The 16,787-nt window shown below is 49.5% G+C and overlaps 1 protein-coding gene across 3 annotated transcripts in view; it reads left to right on the top strand.

Moving 5' to 3' along the window:
- Positions 1-284: 284 nt before the first annotated feature.
- Positions 285-16,787, top strand: part of LOC119974428 (FERM domain-containing protein 5-like) — a 336,354-nt gene continuing 319,851 nt past the window's right edge. The window contains exon 1 of one of the 3 annotated variants that reach the window (XM_038813295.1): positions 285-580. In XM_038813295.1, the coding sequence (XP_038669223.1) occupies positions 479-580 (102 nt within the window). In that variant the 5' untranslated portion in view covers positions 285-478. The remainder of the gene's footprint in view (positions 581-16,787) is intronic. The other 2 variants (XM_038813296.1, XM_038813297.1) reach the window with 2 other exon arrangements.

The raw sequence follows: 16,787 nt of genomic DNA, 5'->3' as shown, positions 1-16,787 counted from the left end.
CAGCACCCAGTCCCTGCCCCCTCTCGCCCCAGACACGCCCACCTCTGCCCCTATTGGCGGGAGCTCACACCAATTGCAGCGAGCCTGGTGCTGATTGGTGAAGTGGGATGTCAGTCACATCTGGGGCTCCTCCCCCTCCACTGCCCCAGCCCCTGGTCTCGCCCCGCCCCCTGGTCCCGCCCACAACCCCAGGCCCCGCCCCTAGCCCCGCCCACACACCCCAGGCCCCGCCCATAGCCCCGCCCACACCCCCTGGCCCCGCCCCACTCCCTGGCCCCGCCCCCTGGATACTCGGGCCGGCCACTCGCTGCGATGCGGGAGCCGGAGCGGCAGAGTGGCGATGAGGAGTCAGAGCTGCGGCTCCCAGCCCAGTGATCCCGGCGGCAGGAGGGGGGATCCGGGCAGTCATTCCCGCTGAGTGTGCAGCCCCCTTGCCTCCTGTCTGTGTGCAGCCCGCGGGAGGTGGGGGAGGAGGAAGATGCTGAGCCGGCTGCGGAGCGGCAGCATCAGGAACCTGGACCGGGAGTTTGACTGCACCGTCAGGCTGCTGGACGACTCGGAATATTCCTGCAGCATCCAGGTTAGTGTCATCCCGGGAGCTGGTACAGCCCAGTGTCATCCCGCGAGCAGCTCAGTGTCATCCCGGGAGCAGCCCAGTGTCATCCCGGGAGCAGCCCAGTGTCATCCCGGGAGCAGCTCAGTGTCATCCCGGGAGCAGCTCAGTGTCATCCCGGGAGCAGCCCAGTGTCATCCCGGGAGCAGCCCAGTGTCATCCCGGGAGCTGGTACAGCCCAGTGTCATCCCGGGAGCAGCCCAGTGTCATCCCGGGAGCAGCTCAGTGTCATCCCGGGAGCAGCCCAGTGTCATCCCGGGAGCAGCCCAGTGTCATCCCGGGAGCAGCTCAGTGTCATCCCGGGAGCAGCTCAGTGTCATCCCGGGAGCAGCCCAGTGTCATCCCGGGAGCTGGTACAGCCCAGTGTCATCTCTGATTCTGCCTCAAGCTGCCAGCCAGCCCTGTGTGTGTGTGGGGGTGAGACCCACTTTGCACCCTCTCTGTAACTGAACCTTGTGCTGTGTGGGTGTGTGTGGGGGTGAGACCCACTTTGCACCCTTTCTGTAACTGAACCTTGTGCTGTGTGGGTGTGTGTGGGGGTGAGACCCACTTTGCACCCTTTCTGTAACTGAACCTTGTGCTGTGTGGGTGTGTGTGGGGGTGAGACCCACTTTGCACCCTCTCTGTAAATGCACCTTGCTCTGTGTGGGTGTGTGTGAGTGTGGGAGTGAAACCCACTTTGCACCCTCCCTGTAAATGTACCTTGTTCTGTGTGGGTGTGTGTGAGTGTGGGAGTGAAACCCACTTTGCACCCTCCCTGTAAATGTACCTTGTTCTGTGTGGGTGTGTGTGAGTGTGGGAGTGAAACCCACTTTGCACCCTCCCTGTAAATGTACCTTGTTCTGTGTGGGTGTGTGGGGGTGAGACCCACTTTGCACCCTCTCTGTAACTGAACCTTGTTCTGTGTGGGTGTGTGTGTGTGTGTGTGTGGGGGGGGGGGGGGTGAGACCCACTTTGCACCCTCTCTGTAAATGCACCTTGTTCTGTGTGGGTGTGTGTGTGTGGGGGGGGGGGGGGGGTGAGACCCACTTTGCACCCTCTCTGTAACTGCACCTTGTTCTGTGTGTGGGGGTGTATTTGGGGATGTGCAGTGATTATTATGTGTGTTACACCCCAGCTTGTGTTGGCCAAGTGCAATTGAATGAAATGCTGCTAATCTGAAGCCTGGTTATATTTAGGAGGAATATGCTGAACTTTTCTGTTAGAATGTTGGTCTGCAAACCATCCTCCTGTTGGCTGTTTTAATGATTTTTTTTTCTACTAACGTGGGTCTACCGTTTTGCTTCTGAGCAGAACACTCACGCTGCGGGAGGAGAAATTCACTTATGTCAATTGTCATCGGTGTAAAATGCATCTCTTGTAGCAATGATCAGTCGGTTCCCTCTCTCTCTCCTCCTTGTCTGGCTGTACATAACAATGAGAAATAGGAAGGAAGCTCTTATCACAGTGCTAGGGAATGGCGAGGTGTTTGGAACAGGGGCAATTCCTGGCATTTCACAGCTAATTCCAAGCAAATCCTATCAAGATGAATGGGATTTTCAAGTGTGGTGATTCCAAACCTAGGACATAAAAAGGATGCTTTTCTCCCTGAATGTCTGTCTCCTCTACATGCTAATTTAAGACAACTGCTAGCACCGTGATTGTATGTAACCCATACTAATCCTGGTAAAATACAGCATGTGTGTCTTTATATTACTACTGTGATGATTGTCCGCCCACACTGTTTTTCCTCCTCATCCTTCCCACAAAGAAGCAGACGGAAGCCGGGAGATTCATGAATGAACACGAGTGGACTGCTTTACCCCAAATTATTTTGGTGAGGAAACTTTTCCTCAGAGTAATGGGTATTACACATGTGCCCACTGACAGAGAAAGGATTCATACGTTTCTGCATTAAAGAAGCATTCTTGCTGATTGAAGAATTTTGCATACCGTTTAACCAGGGGTATAGTGGTGGGGACCCCAGGTGGTGCACATTAACCCTCTGGAGTACTGAATATCTTTTGAACTTGTACATTTGTAACTGACATTGATCAAAACTGCAGCTGCAAATGATTAGAATCTTGAATAAAAATTAGGTGGAAGGTTGTGTGTAAAAGTCGGTGCAGTGGCAGATCAGGTTTGTGGCTGTCCGTGTGCAGTTTGCACATTCTCCCTGTGCCTGCGTGGGTCTCACCCCACAACCCAAAGATGTGCAGGGTCGGTGGATTGGCCACGCTAAATTCCCCTAACAGAGGATGTTAAAGCTGTCAAGATTTTTTTATTCCTCCACGGGAGATGGCGTCACTAACTAGGCTGCCATTTATTACCCTTCCCTAATTGCCCTTGAGAAGGTGATGGTGAACCGCTGCAGTCCATGTGGTGGAGGTACACGTACAGTGATGTGAGGGAGCGGGTTCCAGGATTCCAGCAACACTGAATGCAGGCGATATATTTCCAATCAGGATAGTGTGCGGTTTGGATCGATGGAGTTCCAACGCCGTTTATACAGCAGCTTTAAAATAGTAAATCATCCCAAGGTGCTTGACAAGAGGCTTATCGAACAAAGTTTGACACTGAACCAGATATTAGCATAGGTGAGAAAAAGCTTAGTTAAAGAAGTAGGTCTTAAGGAACATCTTAAAGGAGGCGAGAGAGAAGCAGGGAGGTTTAGGGAGAGAATTTCGGAGCTTTGGAACTAAACAGCTGAAAGCATAGCAGCCTTTGGTGGAATGATTAAAATTAGGGATTCAAGGAAGTCCACAATCAGGGAGTACAGAGATCCCGGAGGGTTTTAGGGCTGGAGGCGGTTACAGAGAAAGGGAGGGTTGTAGGGCTGGAGGAGATTGCAGCGATAGAGAGGATTGTCGGCTGGAGGAGATTGCCCAGATAGGAAGGATTGTATGCTGGAGGAGATTGCAGCAATAGAGAGGATTGTCGGCTGGAGGAGATTGCACAGATAGGGAGGATTATAGGGCTGGAGGAGATTGCAGAGATACGGAGGATTGTAGGCTGGAGGAGATTGCAGCAATAGAGAGGATTGTCGGCTGGAGGAGATTGCACAGATAGGGAGGATTATAGGGCTGGAGGAGATTGCAGAGATCGGGAGGATTGTAGGCTGGAGGAGATTGCAGCGATAGAGAGGATTGTCGGCTGGAGGAGATTGCCCAGATAGGAAGGATTGTATGCTGGAGGAGATTACAGCAATAGAGAGGATTGTCAGCTGGAGGAGATTGCACAGATAGGGAGGATTATAGGGCTGGAGGAGATTGCAGAGATACGGAGGATTGTAGGCTGGAGGAGATTGCAGCAATAGAGAGGATTGTCGGCTGGAGGAGATTGCACAGATAGGGAGGATTATAGGGCTGGAGGGGATTGCAGAGATACGGAGGATTGTCGGCTGGAGGAGATTGCACAGATAGGGAGGATTGTAGGGCTGGAGGAGATTGCAGAGATAGGGAGGATTGTAGGGCTGGAGGAGATTGCAGAGATAGGGAAGGTTATGGGGCTGGAGGGGAAGTTGGAAAGCTGAGTGCAGCCCAGTGGACAATGCAGTATCTCCTTTGAGATTTTCATTTCATTTCAATGCCTGGAACTTCGATCCACCATTCAATCATATCTTGACTGATCTGTATCTTATCTCTCCAACGTTCTTGGCTTCGTATCCTCTTATACCCTGGCTAGTGAAAATCTATTGATTTCAGATTTAAAATGACTAATTGAGTGATCATTTACTTTTTTGCTGAAGAGAGTACTGTACTTCTACACAGTTTTTACGTGAAGATGTTTCCTGCCTCTCCTTAATGGTTATGTTCACTTCGCCAGCTGAAAACATATCTTCCTATCTTTCCTTTCCATTCCTTTCAAAATGCTAAAAACTTCAATCTCATCACCCTTAACCATTTGTATTCTTGGCAACGCAAGCCTAGTTTACATAGTTTCTCCATCATACCTGACCCTGGAGCCCTAATAATATTCTGGTTATTCTGTGCTGCCCTCCCTCTGTTCTTAGGCTGCACACAATATCCCAGAAAAAGGCTAATCAGGGCTTTGTGCAGTTCTAGCAAAAGTTCCACCCATTCAAATTCTAGCCCACTGATTAGAAAAGCTAACATCCCATTATCCTGTTGACTCTTCTTTTGTGCCTGACTACGCACCTCAATCTCTGCGGATCTCCACAATTTAAAATTTTCAGACTCAACTAATACTCCTATCCATCTTTTATTATTCATGGCAAATCAAGGACCTCTTTGTTGAAATTGATCTGCCGCAATTGTGCCGCTCAGCTTACCTGTGTTGCCGGGTAATTACCATATTTACTAGACTGCAATCTTTGTGTCATCAGCAAACTTGGATATTGTGGCTTTTTATTGTCTTATCCATGAGGCAATGGTATGAATATCAGCCTGATCAAAATTCCCTGCTGCAATGATAGCAGGCTTTAATAAAGAACGCCAATAGAATTTAATGCAGAGAAAGAAGACAGGAAAGGGGACCCAAGAGCGACCCAGAAGAATGTCATCTTTTGCTGCTGTCATGTTGCTGTTGATCTGTGTAATGTAGCTGAGTGTTGTGTTATTAGTCGGCACTTGAAACTCTGGCACTCTGACATGACAGTGCTTTCCCTGGTGGCTCACTCAGTGAAGGTCCTGCCAAGATTGGAACTCAGCCTACATTTGGATCAGGAATGCCTTTAACTCAGCTTCTAATATATGCTCAGCTCTCGGCACATCGGAATAACAGGGTACCATTCACCTTTTCAAACTGTTCTTTTAATTAGTCAGAACATGGCTGAACATATCTTAACTCCAAAACTACTCACCTTAGTTCTGTAACCCTCAATACACTCGAGCTATACAAATGCTACCATAAGACATAGGAGCAGAATTAGGCCACTCGGCCCATCGAGTCTGCTCCGCCATTCAGTCATGGCTGATATTTTTCTCATTCCCATTCTCCACTCTTCTCCCCATAACCCCCGATCCCCTTATTAATCAAAGACCTATCTATCTCTGCCTTAAAGACGCTCAGCGATTTGGCCTCCACAGCCTTCTGCGGCAAAGAGTTCCACAGATTCACCACCCTCTGGCTGAATAAATTCCTCCTCATCTCTGTTTTGAAGGATCATCCCTTTAGTCCACGCCACGTCCACTCTATCCACGTCCACTCTATCCAGGCCTCGCAGTATCCTGTAAGTTTCAATAAGATCCCCCCCCTCATCCTCCTAAACTCCAACGAGTACAGACCCAAGATCCTCAACTGTTCCTCATACGACAAGCCCTTCATTCCAAGAATCATTCTTGTGCGGGTGAGCTCCTGATTCTCACCAGCTGTCGTGTGAAGACGTGCTTCCTGACATCACTGCTGAATGGCCCAGCTCCCCATTTTTTCTGACCACAGAGGCACAGTGATGAGAATTGACCTCAAATATCGGTTTAATATTCCGCCCATTTTGACCAACCTACTGAAATCTGTTCATAAAGCTGGGCCCCGTGAAGAAAATAACGGGCTGGGTCAAGATAGTTACTCATGATTGAAACTCCGCCAATGCTTAATATAGAACATAGAATTTATAGTACAGAAGGAGGCCATTCAGCCCATCGAGCCCACACCGGCCCTTGGAAAGAGCACCCAACTTAAGCCCACAACTCCGCCCCATACCAGCAACCCAACCCCTTTGGACACTACGGGCAATTTAGTATGGTCAATCCACCTAACCTGCACATCTTTGGACTGTGGGAGGAAACCGGAGCGCCTGGAGGAAACCCACGTAGACACGAGGAGAATGTGCAGACTCCGCACAGACAGTGACCCAAGCCGGGAATCGAACCTGGGACCCTGGAGCTGTGAAGTGACAATGCTAACCACTGTGCTACCGTGCCAATTCCTTAAAATGCAATATGGATGCTACCATCTCTGTAGAACCCTTCAATTGATCCGTCACGGTGTATGTTTAACCTTCTCAAGGTGCAAGAACTCCATTAACCCACCCAGCCACGCTGAGGCACTAGGTGTATCGCCAGTCCAACTCAGGAGGATTCACCTCCGAGCAACCAGACAGGCGAATGCCGGGACATCGACCCCAGCCCTCATCCCCAACTCCGGCAGGTTTGATACCCCGAACATAGCCACTAAGGGACAGGGCTCCAGCCCAATGTTCAGGATTGCCAATATGGTGCTAAAAACCCGCAAGCCTGGGACAGGAGCAGAACATGTGCGTGTGATTCGCAGGCCCTCTTGAACAGCGCTCGCACCTATCCTCAATCCCACTCAAACAAATGACTCAGTCCAGCTTGGTGAGGTACGCCTAAACACTACCTTGAGCCAGATCAGACACAATCTCACACTGGATGACATAGCGTTCACCCTGCAGAGGGACTCACTCCACATCTCCTCGTCTAGCATGGGCCCCAGCTCCTCCTACCATTTCACCTTCACCCAATTCTTCTCCCAAAATCCGTCCGTAGATGCTGGACGTACTACCCTCTTCCGAGTCCGGACAGGAAATGTTGGGAACACCCATCGAACAACATTTTGAACCTGCAGGTACCTAAACGCGTCCGAGCTCAAGGGCCCAACTTTCTCTTTCAGCTCCTCCAGGCTGGCAAACCGCCCCTCCAAAAATCCTTTGCCCTCACCAGCACCTTCCCCTTCCACCCCCAAATGTGGCATCCAACAAGCTTGTTCGAAAAAGTGATTTATACAAATAGGGGCCCATCTTGACGCTGACCCCAGTGTGAAATGCAGTCCGAGTTGCCTCCACATTTTTTAAATGGGGACAACCAACGGGTTTGAAGAGCACTTTGCCAGAGCAAAAGACAAAAACGCTGTTGCCAGCCTCCCCAAACTGGACCCTCTGTACGACACAGACTCTATCAGCACCCACTCGACCTCAGGTCTCCACACAATCCCGACAACGTCTCTGCATTGGCCAATGGCAGCCCATCAACTTTGTCAATGCTTCCCCCACCCCTCCTCCAGACTATCTATCCCTCTGTAAGACCCCCTCTCCGAATCCTTGGTACTTTGCAGCCCATTTGAAACCTGATATACTCGCTCAATCCCCTGGAAAAAGGGCTTGGGTATGAATATAATAATAATCATTATTTTTGTCACAAGTAGGCTTACATTAACACCGCAATTAAGTTACTGTGAAAATCCCAGGTTCGATTCCCGGCTTGGGTCATTGTCTGGGTGGAGTCTGCACGTTCTCTCCGTGTCTGCGTGGGTTTCCTCCGGGTGCTCCGGTTTCCTCCCACAAGTCCCGTAAGACGTGCTGTTAGGTAATTTGGACATTCTGAATTCTCCCTCCGTGTACCCGAATAGGCATCAGAGTGTGGCAACTAGGGGATTTTCACAGTAACTTCATTGCAGTGTTAATGTAAGCCTACTTGTGATAATAAAGATTATTACTAGTACAGTGGTCATGGGTTTGGAAGGTCCTGTCTGAGGATCCTTGTGAATTATTGCAGTGCATCTTGTAGATGGTACACACGGCTGCCACTGTTCATCGGTGGAGGAGGGAGTAATGTTTGTGGAAGGGGAGCAATCAAGCGGGGCTGCTTTATCCTGGATGGTGTCGAGCTTCTTGAGTGTTGGACCTGTTCAGTTTTCCACCATGATAGCTACATTTTTGAAATTTTAATCAGATCAATGGGTACCATTGTAATAGATTTTGTGTGTCATTTATACTGGCATTCTTGGGAATATCTCTCAAGGTTATTTGCTACACTGTGTATAGCAAAGGATAGCAAGGGCAGGTGCACAAGCCATAGACATATCCCAATTTGTCCCCAGGCTCACTAAATCTTTGATGACAACAGACTTTTGGAAAAAGTTACAGCTGGGGTAGTATTCTTTGTTTCTGTGCCAGTAAAACCCAAAATACATCTCTCTCCCTCCCCTTCCTCCTTTAGCATGCCCCATAGATTTTTGACTAAATCTCTGTTCACTTGTCCTAATATCTCTCTATTTGGATTTGTGCCAATATTTGCCTGGTAAAGTTCCTGTGAAACCATTTGGGTTGTTTTTATTATGATAAAGGTGTTAAGGGCAATTTGTTATTGCAAACTACATTCTGCAGAGGTGGGTGCTATGTAAAGTCCTGGTGGGACCACACCTCTGTTCACACACATTAGAAAGTAACTGTTGTTCTTGGAGGAAGTGCAGCCTCGATCGATGAGGATGAAACCTGGACTCCAAAGGTTAAATTACGAGAAGAGATTGCACAAACTCGGTTGTATTCAAGGTTCAATTTTCTTTGTGCGTCGCCTGTTTGGTGCATTGCATGGTCCCTGTAAGATGGGCGTGCGGCTGTGAAAACGCACATCTCAAAGGGACCGTTGATGCATGCAGCCAGTCAGAGGGAACATTGGCTGCATTCTCTGGAATTTAGACGGTCAAGGAATGATTTGATCAAAGCTCTCTTGGCATTAAGGAAAAGCGATAGGGTGGACGGAGAGAAACTATTTCCACGGTCAAGGAGTCAAGGAACAGCAGATCGGGCCTACGTCTACACAGAATGGGTGGTAAAAGTTTGAAACTCTTATGCATTGAACAATTGATGTGAGATCTGTGATGATATGCAGAAAGCAATTCTGTATATAATGTTATACATGACCTCTGACCACTGGGTGGCAGTGTAAACCCACCACGTGACCCTGTGGCTGAGGAGTTGGGAGTAAGTCGTGTTGGAGGATAAGATGTATTTTGCAGTAGCTCTACAATAGGTAATTAGTGTTTATTATTTTATTTATCCCAGTTATCTTTATCACGCAGTTGTTCCATAATAAATTCTTAAAACTAGATGTCCTGTAGTTCATCATTCACTTTGGCCAGTCTACAGAACATGACAAGCTCAATTGTCGAATTTAAAACTGAGATGGATAGATTAAGAGATATGGGGCAAAGAGATGGGTGTATGGAGTTAGATTATAGACCAGCCATAATATCATTGAATAGCAGAACAGACTGAGCGGCTAAATGGCTTCCACCTGTTCCTATGCTGGGAACAGGTTTAAGTTTCAACTGCAATTTATCCTATTAATTTGGATTCTTTTGGCACTTGCTGTGACACATTTTACGCAAGAGGTGTACCTTTTCCACACGCATTTCCTGACTTGTTCACCCCTCACGTGCTGTAACGTTACACATCACTACATGTTAGTTTTCTAGATCTGTGATCTAAGAGGAGCATTGTCTGTGGTACTGGATGTGTTTAATAAATCAGTTCAATAGTTTCAGAGAAGTGGCTTGCTGGATGATACCCCTTGGGGTAGCTCAAGGTAAAGATAGTTCTTGCTTTGTGTATTTCATGATGGCAATAGATTAATTTATTGATTCTGCGGTGGGAATCCTGTGTGTAACTGTGGTTAGAAGTTGCATCAAAATTACAACTTTCAAATAAGCTGTTTGGCCCAATTTGGTCCATGTTGGTGTTTATCCTCCACAAAAACTGCATCCTAACTCTATGTTTCTGCCCTGTTCCAAAATCCCTTTATCCCAGGTTACCCCAACTACCTGTTTTACTTTATTTGTAAGTGTTGATTTCTTCCTTCGCTGACTCCAGTAACGGATTTCATAGCACTCTGTGTGAAAGTTCTCCTGCTGCCAGTCTCGAAAGTTCCTTCACCTCCGTCCCTCATTGTGCACTCCTCAACTACTGGAGTGGATTCCCAAAACTCTGTAGAACTCACTCTGTCCCTATTCAGTAAGTCCCGGTTGCACACTCTTACGCACCCTCGGTAGGTTCTGAAGCGTTTTTGTCGAAGCGCAGTCACTTTTTAAAATGTGCACAGCAAGCTCCCACAGATAGCAGTGTCCAGATAATCTGATTCAGTGGTGACAGATGTTTCCAGTAAGCTGCACAGGCGCACAGCAACCCAGAACCTCCCACGCAAGCCAAGCAAAAATCCTTGACGTTACCATCTATGCAAAATCACCGCACAAAAAATGATATAGAGCCTGTACACTTAAATGATTAGACGCCGCGTAAGAAAAAGAGTGTAGAGGGAACATTGGTGATGACTTGTTATTTTACCTGGCTCACTGTTACATTTTATTTGTACACATCACATTTTATTTGGTAACACTCCTGTGAATCACCTTGGGATGTTTTTGCAACTTTGAGGACACAGTGGGCAGGATTGTCCCAGCCCTCGGCCGGGCCGGAGAATCCCCATGACCGGGCCACGCCGCCCCGATGCCGGCACACGATTCTCCTCAGAATTGGCACCATTGGCACAGGCATGGTTGGCGCAGTGCAGGTCGCGAGCCGCTCCACGCGGCCGACCCGCCGATTATCCGGCCCGGATGGGCTGAGCGGCCGTGAGAAACGAAACGAGTCCCTCCGGCGCCGTCCACGCCTGCTCACAGCCGGCGGGAACTCTGCGTGCAAGGGCCGGGTGGCGGCCTGTGGGGGAGGCTCCAACCCCGGGGTCTCCGATGCAGCCTGGCCTGCGATCGGGGCCCACCGATCGGCGGGTCGACCTCTCTGTCCCCCGGCCTCTTTTCCTACGCGCCGGCCTCTGTACTCCTGCGCCATGTTGCGTCGGGGCTGGCACTTTGAAGGAGGTCACTGCGCATGTGCGCGTTGGCGCCGGCGCCACTGTGCATGCACGGATCCCGCGGCGCACAGTTCGTGCCGGGATCGGCAGCTGGAGCGGAGCTAACCGCTTCAATGCCATGTATGGGACAGAATTACTCCTGGCAGCGGCCCGTTCATGCTGTCATAAAACGCGACGGTGTTTACTGTCATGTGAGAGTACCTTTAAGAAATAAATGTTTAAGCAATACACCTTTAAGAAATGTAGCAGCTCATATTACTGAAGTGATGCCAGAGCGGGGAGCTGAGCTGAGCTCACTTCTGCTTTTTGGGAGTTTTAGTTTCAGTTTTGAGAAAAAGAGCTTGGGTGTGTCTGTGTTTGCAATGAGCTGGATCTGCTGTGATCTCTGCCAGGAAAGACTATCTCTGAATCATTTGGGTGATTTAAACTCATAATAGTAATGTCTTTAACCTGATGTGTTTCTGTTTAAAGGTGTTAAGTCTTTTGGAGGTTTGAAGGAACATTTTGAGGGATTATTTAGTGTTGTATTATTTTCGGGGTTATCTATGAAGTGAGGGATGGTAAATGATCCAATGTTTATTTAAAAAGGTTAAGTTGAATTCATGGAATAAACATTGTTTTGTGTTTAAAAACCCACGTGTCCATAATTGTAATACCACACCTGGAGAACAAGCCGTGTGCTTCAAAAGCAACAATACATTAAAGGGAGAGGTTGGTTGAACTCCATGATACATTTTGGGGTTCTGAAAACGCCGCTCCCATAATATTACGACGGCGTGGACACTCTGCCACGGGACGGGAGAATCCCGCCCTATATAAATGTAAATTGTTGTTGTCAGTAGATCACTCCAGATTCCTTGGGAAATACATGTACGCAGATCGATTGAGAATAGGCTTGGTCTTGGTGATGGTTTCCATTGCGGAATAACCTGCCCAATGCTCATTGCCTCAGATTGCGTAACAAATGGCAAAGTGTTGGTAAGTTATTGATGATGTACTGGCTGCTATGGAACCAGAGGCCATGGGGAGCCAGTATCAGCAGGGCAGAGGGGAGAAACACTGGAGAGCATTAAAGAGTTAAATCGGGTGATTAAGGGCAGAAGTCTCCCACCCCACCCGCGGGAGCCAAAAAGACCGAAATTTTCCAACATAAAATCACATTACAATTCTCTTAATTAAAAAAAAATAAATTTAGATTACCCAATTAATTTTTTCCAATTAAGGGGCAATTTAGCGTGGCCAATCCACCTACCCTGCACATCTTTGGGTTGTGGGGGCGAAACCCACGCAAACACGGGGAGAATGTGCAAACTCCACACGGACAGTGACCCAGAGCCGTGATCGAACCGGGGACTTGGTGCCGTGAGGCAGTAGTGCTAACCACTGTGCCACCGTGCTGCCCTACAATTGTGGTGGGTTGGTCTTCCCATTGGCTGCGGCGTGAATGCTATTTGCATGAATTTGCATACCATGAAAGCTCATTAAAACAACTGGTCGACGTGTCCCATCTTGCCTTTCAATCTGGCATCATGCCAGCATGAAATTACGTCGGTCTAAAACCCAGTTACTAAAGAGTGGTGTGCACATGTCCTTCAGGGAGGGAAATCTGCCGTCCTTACCTGGTCTGGCCTACAGGTGACTCCAGATCCACAGCAATGTGGTTGACTCTGAGTACCCTCTGAAATTGCCTTTCCATTGACGCCCACATCCCATGAATGAATAAAGAAAACAAAAATAAGGTGGACCTCAGTTTGCAAGAGACTTTGAGGTGAGTGCAGCAACTTACTGTCATAGAGCTGCGCTGTTCCTGATGCGCTGATCATCACTCTGCCAGGACAGACTGGTTTCTGCCCTCCACCTCCATGTCAAGCTGGTCTTCATGGACAACACGATGCTGCTGGTCCCATGAACCCTCCTGCATCACTGCCTTGGGATTGGTACTGTGCTTAGGGTTGGGGAGCGCAGGGCTGTCCTTCCTCCTGGTACCATGCACACCTGTGTCTATCTGGACAGGCCTGTGCTGCGGGACTCTAGGCAGCCAATGGGTGGAGTGCGAGATGAGGCCGGGGGAGGGGGGGTGGCGGTGGGGTGGCCTGACGAAGACAAAGGGGACAAAATGGAAGGAGGGCTGTGCTAGGAGGAGGGTGAAGGGTAAGGACGATGGCAGGCAAAGGGGCAAGGAAGTGGATGATGAAAATGAACAATGGGAGGCAGAGGGAAGACCAAGGGGAGGGAGGTTGGACCCTGACGAGGCTGCATGAGGTGACAAACATGGGATCAAATTCAAGCCACATAGAATTTACAGTGCAGAAGGAGGCCATTCAGCCCATTGAGTCTGCACCGGCTCTTCGAAAGAGCACCCTACCCAAGGTCAACACCTCCCCCTATCCCAATAACCCAGTAACCCCACCCAACACTAAGGGCAATTTTGGACACGAAGGGCAATTTAGCATGGCCAATCCACCTAACCTGCACATCTTTGGACTGTGGGAGGAAACCGGAGCACCCGGAGGAAACCCATGCACACATGGGGAGGATGTGCAGACTCCGCACAGACAGTGACCCAAGCCGGGAATCGAACCTGGGACCCTGGAGCTGTGAAGCCATTGTGCTCTCCACAATGCTACCGGGCTGCCCGGTTTGCATGGTTTACTGGAAGAGGATGAAGGAAGACTCCAGAGGCGGTGGGTAGAGAGTCAGTGGCAGGGGCACCTCACAGATGATGGGCTCAGGCGCAGGGTGGTTGAATTGAGGAACAGGCTTCCTCTTGAGGCTATTAGCCTTTCCCTCTGGGTGCTGACATCCTGCACGTTCTGGTGAATTCAGGTGGGCTCGAGGAAGTGATATGAGTGTTTTTGACTGGTATAGGGCAGCACGGTAGCACAGTGGTTAGCGCTGTTGCTTCACAGGTCCAGAGTCCCAGGTTCGATTCGTGGGTTGGGTCACTGTCTGTGCGGAGTCTGCACGTTCTCCCCGTGTCTGCGTGGGTTTCCTCCGGGTGCTCCGGTTTCCTCCCACAATTCCCGAAAGACGTGCTTGTTGGGTGAATTGGACATTCTGAATTCTCCCCCAGTGTACCCAAACGGGCGCCGGAGTGAGGCGACTAGGGGATTTTCACAGTCACATCATTGCAGTGTTAATGTAAGCCTACTTGTGACAATAATAAAGATTATTATTATTATTATTTAAATCTGGCGCTGGGATCTTCAAAATACTAGATGAAGACGGGTGGGCAGATGATTCAGCTGGTGGCCTGTCAGGAGGGTCGGAGGAGAACTTGTCTGTGCATAATTAATAAGGTGGCCAGCGGGGAAGGTACTGCTGGAGATGCTGCCAACAACGTAAAATTCTGCCCGACAATTTAGTCGCAACTGCTTCCTGCGGCCTGCGATTGCTTTGCCTTTGTCGCATTCCGGTTTGAAATGAAATGAAATGAAAATTGCTTATTGTCACAAGTAGGCTTCAATGAAGTTACTGTGAAAAGCCCCTAGTCGCCACATTCCGGCACCTGTCCGGGAATCAAACCGTGCTGCTGGCCTGCTTTAAAAGCCAGCGATTTAGCCTGGTGAGCTAATCAGACGGAGAGATTCCTTGGTTAAGATTTCTTTGTGAGTGAGTTTATTTTTGTGAGCCGTGTTCAATTCTGCTCCCACCTGGAATCTAGGCTGCGCTCCCTCCGCGTGTCCCAGATCATTTTGAGGTCAAGGTTATTCGTGGGTCTCGCTCCAGTATTAGCTCTCCCCACTTTGCAACTCTACCCCACCCCCACCCCGACTGTCCCCCGATCTCATAACCAATTTAAAAAGCAGCCTCGGGTGGGGGTGGGAAAGAGGTAAAAATATCACACTCCTGATTATCAGGAATATTCCCCGAAGCTCCTTTTAATTTCAAATTTTGAACCCTTTTGTGTACTAATCCCTCGAGTCAGTCTATAATGATGCGAGGCACATCATCGGGTTGGAGAAACCTTTCATCTGAGCAATCTGTGGTTCACCCTCCCCCCCCACACACACCCCCCCACCCAACCCCCACTCCTCTTTGCCCCACCATCCCCCAGCCTGTGAATTCACTCAGACGCTGTCCTTGCTGTAATGTCTTTCCCCAGAGCTCCTCTCTCCATGTCAGTGTTTTACCAGGATCACTGATTCCATTAATCCCATCCCAGGCAGTATTTTGCAGTTTTCCTTTGTCTCGATAGCGTAGCCCGGGAAAGAATTTGAGCCGAGAAGTGGCTAAAAGGTGCCGTTATTAGCTGCAGCCACCGCCAGAATCTAAATGAGTGTTTCATTTTGAAAAGAAATAGAACAGATTATAGGAGGAGCTCAGGGCAAATCTTGGAGGATGCTGTTCCCAATCAGGCATATGTTTCTCTCTCTTGTTTTTCTTGCCTCAGACCATCTGGATCTCAGGGTTTGCTGTTGGGTATGTAGGTCACCCACCTATTCCAAGCTATTCAGTCATGATGTTTGCATTTATATGACGCCTTTTCAGACTCGGACATCCCAAAGTGCTTTACGATCAATGGAGCATTTTTGACGTGTAGTCACTGTTGAAATGGAAGAAGTGGAGCAGCCAGTTTGATGCACAGCAAGATCACAAAAGCGGCAGTCGCGAAATCACAGAATTGCAGGAGGAGGCCATTCGGCCCATCGAGTATGCACCAGCTCTCCAAATGAGCATTATGATTCCGTGCCATTCCCCTGCCTCTTCCCCGCCTCCCTGCGCACTGTTTCCGTTCAAGTGATCATCCAATGCCCTCTTTAATGCCTCAATTGAAGCTGCCTCCACCACACTTCCAGCCCGTGCATTCCAGACCCCAACCACTCGCTGTGTGAAAAAGCATTCACTCACATCGCATTTGCTTCTTTTGCGAAACACTGTAAATCTGTGCCCCCTCATTCACAATCCTTTCACTTTTGTTTTATAAATTTAGAGTACCCAATTATTATTTTTCCAATTAAGGGGCAATTTAGCGTGGCCAATCTACCTACCCTGCACATCTTTGGGTTGTGGGGGTGAAACCCGACTTCCGGTGGCGGCAATGCGGAGCTAAGCCGCACGTTCGGCAGCTCCCACGAATAACGGACTTTGGGGCTCTTTTCAGGGCCCCCAACGGAACTTCGTCGACGAGTCCCGACATGGGAAGGGGACTGGAGTCGATCCCTACGGTCCTATGGTCCGGACCAGGAGTGGGGTAAGAAGAAAAACGGTGGAAGCACCCCTGGAAAAGCGGGGGAAGAGAAACAAAATGGCAGCCGGCGGAGGCCCGAAGGAGCTGAGGCAGTGGGCGCAGGAGCAGCAGGAGACACTGCTGCGGTGCTTCCAGGAGCTTAAGGTGGAGCTGCTGGAGTCGCTGAAGGCTACCACCAGGGAGCTGATGGAGACCCAGACAGCCCAGGGGGCCGCAATCCGGGAGCTGCAGCAGCAGCAAGCCTCCGAAAGGGAGGATGAGGCCGCGGCCCTCGCGGGGAAGGTGGAGATGCACGAGGCGCTCCATAAAAGGTGGCAGGAGCGGTTCGAGGAGCTGGACAACCGGTCGAGGCGGAAGAATTTGCGGATCCTGGGCCTCACTGAGGGGCTGGAGATGTCGGACCTGGCGGCCTATGTGTTCGTTATGTGGGGGCGAAACC

The sequence above is a fragment of the Scyliorhinus canicula genome, chromosome 12 (assembly GCF_902713615.1).
Source record: "Scyliorhinus canicula chromosome 12, sScyCan1.1, whole genome shotgun sequence".
Taxonomy (NCBI): Eukaryota; Metazoa; Chordata; class Chondrichthyes; order Carcharhiniformes; family Scyliorhinidae; genus Scyliorhinus; species Scyliorhinus canicula.
This window is presented reverse-complemented; position numbering and strand designations above follow the sequence as displayed.